Source organism: Schistocerca serialis, unplaced genomic scaffold, assembly GCF_023864345.2.
Source record: "Schistocerca serialis cubense isolate TAMUIC-IGC-003099 unplaced genomic scaffold, iqSchSeri2.2 HiC_scaffold_1400, whole genome shotgun sequence".
Lineage (NCBI taxonomy): Eukaryota > Metazoa > Arthropoda > Insecta > Orthoptera > Acrididae > Schistocerca > Schistocerca serialis.
The window spans coordinates 5,137,405-5,151,024 of record NW_026047626.1 but is presented as its reverse complement, the minus strand read 5'-3'; the positions used below and the strand labels follow the sequence as shown (position 1 = coordinate 5,151,024).

The 13,620-nt window shown below is 41.5% G+C and overlaps 1 protein-coding gene across 1 annotated transcript in view; it reads left to right on the top strand.

The window, feature by feature from the left end:
• Window positions 1-13,620, top strand: part of LOC126442674 (phosphatidylinositol phosphatase PTPRQ-like) — a 402,005-nt gene that overhangs the window by 363,167 nt on the left and 25,218 nt on the right. The window contains exon 15 of the mRNA XM_050090726.1: window positions 1,239-1,453. Coding sequence (XP_049946683.1) covers window positions 1,239-1,453 — 215 coding nt within the window. The remainder of the gene's footprint in view (window positions 1-1,238; window positions 1,454-13,620) is intronic.

The window sequence follows — 13,620 nt, the reverse complement described above, 5'->3', positions numbered from 1 at the left end:
GGGTTTGTTGACGTAGCGGATCAGCGCTGCTAAATAGCTATAAATTTACATATCCTTGCTAATATGTAGGGTTTGTAACTTTGTAACTTCCGTGTAAAATTCTCAAAATACACTATGTATCGTTATCTTCTGAGGAAGGAGGGTGGGGGAGGGGGATGAAAGTTACCACCGAAAATTGGTTCACGATCACTGAAAAGTTGAGAAATGCTCCTCTACAGGTCTGTTTCCTTTGCTCTCTCCAGCGCTTATTGGGCGTGTAACTCATGTATAAATAATAGGACTTACCCATAATTTGTTCGGAATACATTTGACATTCTGAATATAGTTTGTATTTTACACTGATGGTATGAATCAGGTCCTAGACTTTCTGGTCTCTTTATAACTAGTAATTACTCTTAAATGTTTTCTTAAAATTCGATACATGCGGTTTCTGGAGAGAAGCATGTTTCATTGGGCCACTCAACCTTCTTAAATTCCTTCTCTTCTCTTACCTGGCCTTATCTGGTGTCTCTTGGATGGGTCTCTCCTCCACCCCTCCCCCCCCCCCCCCACCCCCACCCTAGAACGGTGGTTTTGTAACCCTCCCATCTACTTCTGCCGTTATCCCACGTGAAAGTGTAAGAACAGGTTTTGAAATGTTTGTGGATCATATGTTCGGGACGTGCCTGCCAACCCAGTGTTCCCGTAATCGGACGTCGGAAACCGCCTAAAAGCCACCACATCCAGATAGGCTAGCACACTAGCCCTCGCCGTTTATCTGCTGGGCGAATTCGGTATGGGACCGGCGCGCCTCTGCGAATCTTGGAAACAGTGTGCTAAGTTCTGCTGTCTGGACGTGTGCTTAACCGTCTGAATGAGTCACTTTTATCTGAATTATACGATTCTCATTAAATACTTTGGCGTGACAATAGAATTCAACCTCTCAAGAGTCTGAAACGTTGCACTGTGGTACCAGTCTTCATGAGCCTTGCATTACTTTTTAAACTGAATTTTCCATGATGTGTTGCTCCTTTTTCTGGGGTAACTATATTGGACTTGTGTTATGCTTCTTGGACTCGTTAATCTTCAACAAAATTTCCAATTTAAAAAAAGGACCACCTAATTTCTGTAATAGCCCGCCTTTACTTTAACCAGATTCGTTGGACTAGATGTATTCAGTTCCTAATTTTTGTTATTAGATTTAATATTAGTGAAAAAAATTAAATACTTTTCTCATTTTAATTCTTTCTGTTTTTCAGCTTCCACCCCACCAGTAAACCTGAGAATAATCAACGCAACAGAGAACAGCATGTTGGTGGAGTGGGGCATGCCTGATAACATCAATGGACAGCTGAGATCTTTTATAATAATTGTTGAACAGATTGACACACAAGTTAATTCTAATGAGTGTTGTGATGATATCCCATTGCAAGATTATCGTGTGTCTTCAGAGGAACCTTCCTACCAATATGAGGTATATGGACGAATGTTACAATCTATTTCATACAAGTCTTTAAGTTATGATCTCTTAAAGTATATTTGAGGAATAGGGAGTTGCCTCTTACTAACTAAAATAATTGACGAATACTTGAGGAATAGGGAATTACCTCTTACTGACTACTAACTAGATACGAACTTACTCAAGAAAGAATATAAAATTTCAGGATACAAAAGATACAATCTCAGATCTCTTGGTCTATAGCAAATGACAGTGTAGAGAGGGTAGAGTCCCTCAAACCGTTAAGTGAAAACAACATCACGTGAGCTAGTTCTCAGTACTGGACGACTTTTGTTATTTATTTGTCTAGCGATTGCATCCCGAACAAAGCCACAAAGTTTCAAGCGCTCCTAAAGAACAGTGCAGCTCAAGTAACGCTAGGTATAGAAATTTTTCTTAAATTTACAGCAGTGCTATTTCTAGAGTAAATCTAATCGTATATCCAAAGGATCATCTAATAGAAAATGGACATAATGTATCCATCACAGTAGATAAAAATTGCTTGTCCTTTGAGACAGAGATTGAAACTGCATTTGAGACTGTTTGTGCAAGACACAGTATCATCAGTCGGTGCAGGCGGACAGATGGCTCCTTCTATAGACAGCTAGACATCCTCATGTATAGCCAAAACGTTTAATGAAAAACCCACGTCACTAGAATGTTTGTTCCCCAGTCATATTCTCATCACTGAAGGACTATTTTGTCATCCAACATTTGATTAGGATGATTTCAATAAGTGGACACCATAATAACCTAGGTGATTAATTTGAAAGTTACTTAGAACACATACTTTAGTAGAGCCTCATGATGCAAATGTGTGGGGGTCTTTTGAAAAGTTCTCGGAATATATCCTCATGTGTGGCCAAAACGTTTCATGAAAAACTCACGTCACTAGAATGTATGTTCCCCAGTCATACTCTTTTGTCATCCAACATTTGATTAGGATGATTTCAAAAAGTGGATATCCTAATAACATAGATCATTAATTTGAAAGTTACTTAGAACATATACTTTGGTAGTGCCTTATGGTGGAAATGTATGAGGGACGTTTGAAAAGTTCTCGGAATCACCACAAGAGGTCAGCGCTAGCGCAACAGTTCGTTCATTGGACTGTTGCCTGTAAGCATGCGCCACGTCAGTGATCTCGAAAGAGAGCTGTGGCGGTGAAGTGGCTGTGTTGTTGTTCCCGCGTAGTGATTTGCGAAGAAGGTAAAAATCGAAATTCGAGCAGTGATTAAGTACTTCGTAAAGAAAGGCATGAAGGCAAAGGGCATTCGTGCTGATTTCCAGAATACACAGGGGGCCTCTGCTCCTTTACACTGAACTGCTTCCAGGTGGAGAAATGAATTTAAAATTTTTTGGGAGAGCTTTGATCAAGATCCGCACAGTGGTCGGCCAAGATGTGTCACTACACCAGAAATCATTGCAAAAGTGCACAAAATATTCACGGAGGATCGCCGATTGAAAGTGCGAGAAATTGCTCTTGCTTGTCAGACTTTATCTGAAAGGGTATATCCCATTTTAACTGAAGAATTAGAATAATAAATGAAAAGCACCAGTTTGCTTTTGTTCTACAATATTACTTTTATTGCTAACAGGTTTTCGGCTTACAAGGCCATCTTCAGACATTTATTATTATAACGTTCTTGTACCAAGAACCGACGGAAGATTCTGTTAATATGAAGAATTAGAAATAAAAAATGTTATCTCCAAGATTGGTGCCGCGAATCTTGACGCTGGATCAAAAACGCGTGAGAATGGACATATATGAGCAATGTTTGGCCAGTTTTAGGAGGAACGAACAAGATTTTTTTGCCCCGGTTTGTGACCACAGTTGAAACTTGGATGCACTACTATACCCCAAAGACAAAACAACAGTCAAACCAGTGGACACATGCTGATTCTCTTCCACCAAAGAAGGCAAAGTCAATTCCTTTGGTGGGAAAGGTCATGGCATCAGTGTTCTGGGATGCGAAGGGGATTCTGTTTCTAGATTATCTCCCCACTGTGTAACCAATTACTGGAAAATACTATGCTAACCTTCTGGGCAAATTGCAACAAAAGATACGCGATAAAAATCCACGTTTAACAAGGAAGAGGGTCATCTTCCATCGATACAATGCGCGCCCACACATATGCGCCGTCGCAATGGAAAAATTACACGAACTAAGGTACGAATTGTTGCCACACCCACCTTATTCACCTGACATGGTTCCGTCAGACTTCCATCTCTTCCCAAAACTGCAAAACTATCTTGGTGGACGAAGAACTGATAGCCAGAGTTGACATCTGTTTTGGAGGCCTGGAGGAAACTCATTTTCGAGATGGGATCAAGGCACTGGAACATCGTTGGACCAAGTGCATTAATCTACAAAGAGACATCATTCAAAAATAAAATAGTTTCAGTGATGTAAGTATTTTTTTTCCTATTCCGTTCTGGGAACTTTTCAAACCCCCCTCCTATTACCTCTAATGGCAACAGGAAGAGCAGACCATTTAGATGATTTCCGTCTTGAGACTAGTGCCAGTGACTGTTAGGTAGTTCTTGAGACGTTGATTCGAAATTAGAGAGTTTAACTAAAAGTTACAAGAAGATTTATATATTTAGTAAAGTAGATAAAGTCATAATGTCATACCTCGAAGGAGAACTCGAAACATTTAGCTCTGCGCAGGAACATGTAAAAGAAATATGGCTTGGCTGTAGGAAAATCGCTCATCAAGCACTGCATAGATATGTATCTAACGTAACAGTTTACGATGGGAGGACCCCTTCATGGTATATAGCAGCCATAAAGAAACTGACTACTGCACATTAGATGAAATATAAAGTATAGCACTGTAGACAGACATTGTAAATGAAACGTGTGATTATATGTAAAAGCTGTCAGTGGCATCCACAATATTTTTCAGACAATTGTGAATGACACAGGAACTGAAGGTAAAGGTAGTGAAGCAAAATCAAAAGTGCTAATTGCGTTGACAAAAGTTGCTTTAACTGTGAAAAATTCATGAGTACTGTCCCAGTTTAATTTTATCGCCACTGCAAAGATGATGGATACCCATACAGATGTTGGTAAGTATTGTTGGGGAATAGCTGATGTCGTCAGAGTTGAACAACTCCTCATGATCTGATGGAATCCCTATTAGAATCCGTTCAAATTTGCCGCTAAGTTACTCTCTCGTTTAACCATAACACGAGGGTATGTCAATTATTATCCGCAAAGTAGTTATAAAATTTTATTGTAATCAAATAGGAAACTTACAAGAACATCATTTATAGACATCGTAGTACAAGCTTCCTGATGCTCGCATAAAAGAAGGTTCTCGGTTGAGCTGCAACCCAGAAATGCTACGATTCTTCCACTACTTCGTCCGAGACAAATCTACGGCCCTTTAACGCCTGTTTGAGTGGACCAAACAAGTGATAGTCAGAAGGGTCAAGATCGCGACTATATGGAGGATGATCCAGTACTTAAAATTTGAGTTTCTGGAGCGTTTCAGCTGTGTGGGCAGCAGTATGCGGACGGACATTGTCGTGCAACAACACAACACCTTTTGACAACAATCCTCGCCGTTTGCTTCGAATTGCAGGCTTTAGCCTGGCTGTAACCATCTCACTGTAACCATCTCACTGTAACGTACATTGTTTATTGCTGTGCCCCTTTCCCCGTAATGTTCCAGTACTGGACCTTGTGCGTCCCAAGAAATAGTAAGTATAATTTTTCCTGCGGTCGGTTGGGTCTTTTTGTTGCACAGCGAATTTGGATGTTTCCGTTCCATACTCGGCCATCTACTCTCCGACTCGTGATGATAGATCCATTTTTCGTTACCAGTAATGATCGTGTCTAAGAAGTTGTCCCCTTCATTACCATATCGATCCAGATATCCAAGCGCGTTTTGTTTATGCGACTGTGTGAGTTGTTTTGGGACCCAAACCTTATGAAACCCAAGTCTATTGTGGACGATTTCGTGGGCAGAACTGTGACTAATTTGCAGATGATGTGCCACTCGTCAATTGTTAACCGCTTGCCTAAGAGAATCATTTCACGGGAACGCTCAGTGGTCTCTTCATTTGTGGCGGTAAACGGTCGTCCGGCTCCTTCATCGTGTGTAACACTTGTGCGACCATTTCGGGATTTTTCAATCCTTTCTTAGACACTCTGTTGTGGCAAAACACTGTTCCTGTACTGTACCGAACGTCTTCGATGAGTTTCGGCCCCTGACACGACTTCCGATCACAAGAGACGGATCACTGAATGTTGCTCTCCTTTATGCAAATAGTCTGTGGAGCAGCCATGATTAACAGCACGGCAGCGATAACGAAACTAACATAGCAGCTTGAAAATTATAGTAAGCAAAGCATGGTTTATCAACATAAAACGACACTAGCACGGAAAGAAACAAAAATATAACTAAATTTCAGATAATAATTGACTTACCCTCATGTACGGTATACCCAGTGAACAAAAAGTGTGCCCAGATGGAACGAAGCACAAGCCACACTTGTCTAGAAGCAGCTGCCTGAAGTGGTCCAAGAAACCTTCGTCCAGTATCTTCGAGACCCGTCCGTTGTAAAATATTATAACAAATTCTGAGCCCAATGACCTCCATCATACCAACCAGAGAACATCGGTCGAACCCAATTCACGCTTTTCCAGCACAACAGGCGGAAAGTCAGGGATCAAAGCAGTCATGTGGATGCTACAAGGGTCACTCCAAAAGAAATGCATACAATTATTTTTTTTCAAAATCTATCTTTTATTCTACATGTTTGAAAGTATTGCAGTGTGTAGATACATGCTTTAGGAAAAATATTTAATTTGTCCACATAATTTCCATCCCTCTCAACTGCCTTACGCCATCTTTGAACCAGGGCCTGTATACCCGCACGGTAAGATTCTGGACCAACCTGTTGGAGACACTGTTTGGCAGCGTGCACAAGGGAACCATCACCTTCAAACCTTGTTCCACGAAGAGAGTCTTTCAGTTTCCCAAAGAGATGATAGTCACACGGAGCCAGGTCAGGACTGTAAGGAGGGTGTTTCGGTGTTGTCCATCCGAGTTTTGTGATCGCTTCCACGGTTTTTTGACTGACATGTGGACATGCATTGTCCTGCAACAGCAAAATATCCTGCTTTTGCCGATGTGGTCGAACACGACTCAGTCGAGCTTAAAGTTCCTTCAGTGTCGTCACATATGCATCAAAATTTACAGTGGTTCCACTTGGCATGATGTCCACAAGCAGGAGTCCATCGGAATCGAAAAACACCGTAGCCCTAACTTTTCTAGCAGAAGGTGTGGTTTTGAATTTTTTTCTTGGGTAAATTTGCCTGATTCCACTCCATTGATTGCCTCTTCGTGTCTGGTGAAAACTGATGGAGCCATGTTTCATCACCCGTCACAATTCTTCCAAAAAATTCATTTCCACCATTCTCGTACTGTTCCAAAAGTTCGCTGGATACCTTTCTTCTTGTTTCTTTGTGAGCCACTGTCAACATCCTAGGAACCCACCTGGTACAAACCTTCTTTAACGGCAACACTTTCAGTATTCTGCAAACACTCCTTCCCCTATCCCAACGTAGCGTGACAATTCGTTCACTGTGATGCGTCTGTCAGCAGTCTCCAATTCGTTAACCCTCTGCACATTGTCTGGAGTGTGTGCAGTACGAGGCCTGCCGCTGCGAGGACAATCCTTAATATTGCCGTGCCCGCTTTCGTCACGTAACCTGCTTGCCCACTGATTAACTGTACTGCCATCGACAGCAGCATCTCCATACACCTTTTTTCGACCTCTTGTGGATGTTTCCCACTGTCTCGTTTTCACAGCACAGGAATTCTACGACAGCACGTTGCTTCTGACGAACGTCTAGTGTAGCACCTATTTTGAAGACATGCTGTGACGGCGCCACTCACAGAAACAGGTTGAACTAAGTTTGAAAACAACTGGCAAGGATGTATCTACACACTATAAAACTTTCACACATGCCGAATGAAAACTGTATTTTTACAAAAATTGTGTGCATTTTTTTTGGAGTGACCCTCGTATATCTCTACACATCAAAACACCTTTGACTCAGTACTCCGCCGACGTTTATTAACAAATGTACGATAGCTTAAAACGATATTTGACCCCTGGCTCAATAGCGACAAGTCAGCTGTTTATTCTCCTCGGCAGCTGTGGCTTGAAACTCCTCTGCAGCGTCACAGGTTCATCCACTGACCGTCAAAAATTACTGCTTGGCATTTTCCGTCGATACGTCTATGAACATCAATTTGTAACTAATTTGCATGACTCCTACGTAGTGTGTCGTTTTCTATTGTCTAAGATAATTTTCTGTGCTAGCATGTCATTGTTGGATGATTTTTTTTTTGAAACCCTAACATCTTAGACCCTCGTGTGAAGGGCTATTCATAACTGTAAGTTAATATCTCTCTATATTACTGTCGATAACGGAAGGTGTACTGGTGACTGCAAGAAAACTGACAGATTACCGTGTGGCGCTTTGGGATAATAAACCGTGTAGTGATGACTGCAACAAAATTGAAAGATTATTGTGTGGTACCTTGGGATGATAAACTGTGTACTGGTGGCTGCAGCAAGATTGACAGATTATTGTGTGGTACCTTGGGATGATAAACTGTGTACTGGTGGCTGCAACAAAATTGACAGATTGTTGTGTGGTACCTTGGGATGATAAACTGTGTACTGGTGGCTGCAACAAAATTGACAGATTATTGTGTGATACCTTGGGATGCCCCCCCCCCCCCCATGAACCACGGACCTTTGCCTTGGTGGGGAGGCTTGCGTGCCTCAGCGATACAGATGGCTGTACCGTAGGTGCAATCACAACGGAGGGGTATCTGTTGAGAGGCCAGACAAACGTGTGGTTCCTGAAGAGGGGCAGCAGCCTTTTCAGTAGTTGCAGGGGCAACAGTCTGGATGATTAACTGGCCTGGCCTTGTAACACTAACCAAAATAGCCTTGCTGTTCTGGCACTGCGAATGGCTGAAACCAAGGGGAAACTACAGCCGTAATTTTTCCCGAGGGCATGCAGCTTTACTGTATGATTAAATGATGATGGCGTCCTCTTGGGTAAAATATTCCGGAGGTAAAATAGTCCCCCATTCGGATCTCCGGGCGGGGACTACTCAAGAGGATGTCGTTATCAGGAGAAAGAAAACTGGCGTTCTACGGATCGGAGCGTGGAATATCAGACCTCTTAATCGGGCAGGTAGACTAGAAAATTTAAAAAGGGAAATGGATAGGTTAAAGTTAGATATAGTGGGAATTAGTGAAGTTCGGTGGCAGGAGGAACAAGACTTCTAGTCAGGTGAATACAGGGTTATAAATACAAGATCAAATAGGGGTAATGCAGGAGTAGGTTTAATAATGAATAAAAAAATAGGAGTATGGGTAAGCTACTACAAACAGCATAGTGAACGCATTATTGTGGCCAAGATAGACACGAAGCCCACGCCTACTACAGTAGTACAAGTTTATATGCCAAGTAGCTCTGCAGATGACGAAGAAATTGATGAAATGTATGAGGAGATAAAAGAAATTATTCAAATTGTGAAGGAAGACGAAAAGGTAATAGTCATTGGTCACAGGAATTCAAGCGTAGGAAAAGGGAGAGAAGGAAACATAGTAGGTGAATATGGATTGGGGCTAAGAAATGAAAGAGGAAGCCGTCTGGTAGAATTTTGCGCAGAGCATAACTTAATCATAGCTAACACTTGGTTTAAGATGCATGAAAGAAGATTGTATACATGGAAGAAGCCTGGAGATACTAAAAGGTATCAGATAGATTATATAATGGTAAGACAGCTTTAGGAATCAGGTTTTAAATTGTAAGACATTTCGAGGGGCAGATGTGGGCTCTGACCGCAATCTATTGGTTATGAACTGTAGATTAAAACTGAAGAAACTGCAAAAAGGTGGGAATTTAAGGAGATGGGACCTGGATAAACTGACTAAACCAGAGGTTGCGCAGAGTTTCAGGGACAGCATAAGGGAACAGTTGACAGGAATGGGGGAAAGAAATACAGTAGAAGAAGAATGGGTAGCTTTGTGGGATGAAGTAGTGAAGGCAGCAGAGGAACAAGTAGGTAAAAAGACGAGGGCTAGTAGAAATCCCTGGGAAACAGAAGATATATTGAATTTAAGTGATGAAAGGAGAAAAAATAAAAATGCAGTAAATGAAGCAGGCAAAAAGGAATACAAACGTCTCAAAAATGAGATTGACAAGAAGTGCAAAATGGCTAAGCAGTGATGGCTAGAGGACAAATGTGAGGATGTAGAGGCTTATCTCAGTAGGGGTAAGATAGATACTGCGTATAGGAAAATTAAAGAGACCTTTGGAGAAAAGAGAATGACTTGTATGAATATCAAGAGGTCAGATGGAAACCCAGTTCTACGCAAAGAATGGAAAGCAGAAAGGTGGAAGGAGTATATAGAGGGTCTATACAACGGCGAGGTACTTGAGGACAATATTATGGAAATGGAAGAGGATGTAGATGAAGATGAAATGGGAGATACGATACTGCGTGAAGGGTTTGACAGAGCACTGAAAGACCTGAGTCGAAACAAGTCCCCTGGAGTAGACAACATTCCATTAGAATTACTGACAGCCTTGGGAGAGCCAGTCCTGACAAACCTCTACCATCTGGTGAGCAAAATGTATGAGACAGGCGAAATACCTTCAGACTTCAAGAAGAATGTAATAATTCCAATCCCAAAGAAAGCAGGTGTTCACAGATGTAAAAATTACCGAACTATCAGTTTTATAAGTCACAGCTGCAAAATATTAACGCAAATTCTTTACAGACGAATGGAAAAACTGATAGAAGCCGACCTCGGGGAAGATCAGATTGGATTCCATAGAAATGTTGAAACACCTGAGGCAATACTGAGCCTGCCGACTTATCTTAGAAGAAAGGTTAAGGAAAGACAAACCTACGTTTCTAGTATTTGTAGACTTAGAGAAAGCTTTTGACAATGTTGATTGGAATACTCACTTTCAATTTCTGAAGGTGGCAGGGGTAAAATACAGGGAGCGAAAGGCTATTTACAGATTGTACAGAAAGCGGATGGCTGTTATAAGAGTCGAGGGGTATGAAAGGGAAGCAGTGGTTGGGAAGGGAGTGAGACAGGGTTGTAGCCTATACCCAATGTTATTCAATCTGTATATTGAGCAAGCAATAAAGGAAACAAAAGAAAAGTATGGAGTAGGAATTAGAATCCATGGAGAAGAAATAAAAATTTTGAGGTTCGCTGATGACATTGTAATTCTGCAGAGACAGCAAAGGACTTGGAAGAGCAGTTGAACTAAATGGACAGTGTCTTGATAGGAGGGTATAAGATGAACATCAACAAAAGTAAAACTAGGATAATGGAATGTAGTCTAATTAAGTTGGGTGATGCTGAGGGAATTAGAATAGGAAACGAGACACTTAAAGTAATAAAGGAGTCTTGCTATTTGGAGAGCAAAATAACTGATGATGGTCGAAGTAGAGAGGATATAAAATGTAGACTAACAATGGCAAGGAAAGCGTTTCTGAAGAAGAAAAATTTTTTAACATCGAGTGTAGAGTTAAGTGCCAGGAAGTCGTTTATGAAAGTATTTGTATGGAGCGTAGCCATGTATGGAAGTGAAACGTGGACGATAAATAGTTTAGACAAGAAGAGAATAGAAGCTTTCGAAATGTGGTGCTACAGAAGAATGCTGATGATTAGATGGGTAGATCACATAACTAATGAGGAGGTATTGAATAGAATTGGGGAGAAGAGGAGCTTGTGGCAGAACTTGACTAGAAGAAGGGATCGGTTGGTAGGCCATGTTCTGAGACATCGAGGGATCACCAATTTAGTATTGCAGGGCAGCGTGGAGGGTAAAAATCGTAGAGGGAGACCAAGAAATGAATACACTAAGAAGATTCAGAAGGATGTAGGCTGCAGTAGTTGGAGATGAAGAAGCTTGCACAGGATAGAGTAGCATGGAGAGCTGCATCAAACCAGTCTAAGGACTGAAGACCACAATAACAACCACCTTAGGATGATAAACTGTGTACTGGTGACTGCAACAAAATGGACAGATTATTGTGAGGCACTACGGGATAATAAATTGTGGTGACTCTGACAAAATTGGCATATTATTGCATGGTACTATGGGAAAACGCGTTTGACGTCGTCTTATAGTAGAAGAAATTTGATAACTTGTAACTTAATCGTACTTTATGGCATTTCGACGTTTCCTTTACTTATCCATTTATCCGAATACTCTTTATCTATGAGATATCTGTACTTGCCAGGAAGGAAATTTTACCATTGTTCTGTCAAATTCACATACGGAAGAAATTGCACTCAGTGTAGAAGCAGACATTCGTAGAGTGGATCCGGTAACAGTTGATGAAATATGTATAGAAGCAGTAAGAGTATTAGCTCCTAAAAGTAACATAACTGTGGGCGAGAAGAATGCTCCTAAACACCTTGATGAGGACAACAGTATTATCATTCTCCCTCCTGACAACGGCAATGAAACAGTTTTGGAATTTGGCCCACTATCACAGTAAGGTTATGGATTTATTATTTCTTCAGACATACAGGAAGTGGATTAATCAACCTAGTGATTGCCCGCGAAAGGCAAAGGTCCCGATTTCGAGTCTCGGTCGGGCACACAGTTTACAATTTGCCAGGAAGTTTCATATCAGCGCACACTCCGGTGCAGAGTGAAAATCTCATTCTGGAAACATCCCCCAGGCTGTGGCTAAGCCATGTCTCCGCAGTATCCTTTCTTTCAGGAGTGCTAGTTCTGCAAGGTTCGCAGGAGAGCTTCTGTAAAGTTTGGAAGGTAGGAGACGAGATACTGGCAGAAGTAAAGCTGTGAGCACCGGGCGTGAGTCGTGCTTCGGTAGCTCAGATGGTTGAGCGCTTGCCCGCGAAAGGCAAAGGTCCCGAGTTCGAGTCTCGGTCGGGCACACAGTTTTAATCTTCCAGGAAGTTTCATATCAGCGCACACTCCGCTGCAGAGTGAAAATCTCATTCTGTAGAAATAATTTGTTTTCCTGAGCATGTCAATGGTTTTAATCCAAATGTTCAATTCAGTGTGGAGTAGGAGGTAGATGGATGGGTTCTGGAAAGAAGATGGAATCATGGCTCACACTGTAAAATGAAATTGTATGTCCATCGACCGTTCCTACCCTGGGATTGAAACCATCATCCATGACAAAAAGCGATGTTTTACAGAAACGTCGGTGGATAGAGCGAGGAACATCTGTGAACCAGAGCTGCTGGAAACATCATTTTAGTATCTCACCAATGCATTCCTAAATAACGAATATCCGTATGCAGAAATAACAAAGACGTTAGGATAGACATGAGAAGGTCATAACGAAGTACAGGTGTCTGCGTAGTTCAAGGTTTTCCTGACGTTCGTAAAATACATTAGTGACGGCACAGGAAAGATGGTGAGTAAATGAAATATCGCTGTAATCTGCAAATCCATCCGGAAGATACAGGAACACCTTAATTCGGCCAAGGGTGCTCCCAAACCGCTGAAAAAAGCCGGAGTTTGCAGGATACTGCGCAGTTGTGGAGACGTATACTTTGGCACAACTAAAAGATCGGTCAGAAAGCAGCTACAACAACACCTGAGCAATTGTAGAAGGGGAGAAACTGTCATAGCAGCTCTTATGGAACATGCTTTGTGACAAGGAGACCACGGGACTCGTTTTGGTAACACCCAAGTACTGGCAGCCACAAGCAAATACTATGAAACACCGTAAAGAAACCTCATAGAAATCACTAGACACGCTAATAATTTTCAGCAGTAAGAGGCAGCTGTGAATATAAAGGCTACCTTGATTCCGGTGCAGAAGAAGATGCTTACCATGGGGTGCTAGTAACAACGGACACTGGCCGAATACAAATGGGATATTCAAAAGATATATCGTCATGAGTCTGCCTGGCAGCAAATGGAGACGAAATTTTGTATCAATTAGTAGTGAGGAGAAGCCTCATGTTGATATTTCCTAAGAAACTTTCATCCCCCTAACCTGTTTCTTTACATCTAACTGACAAGTCAAATACCAGTTTTCATAGATTTAGCTATAAATATTTTTTAATACAATAAATATTTTCATCC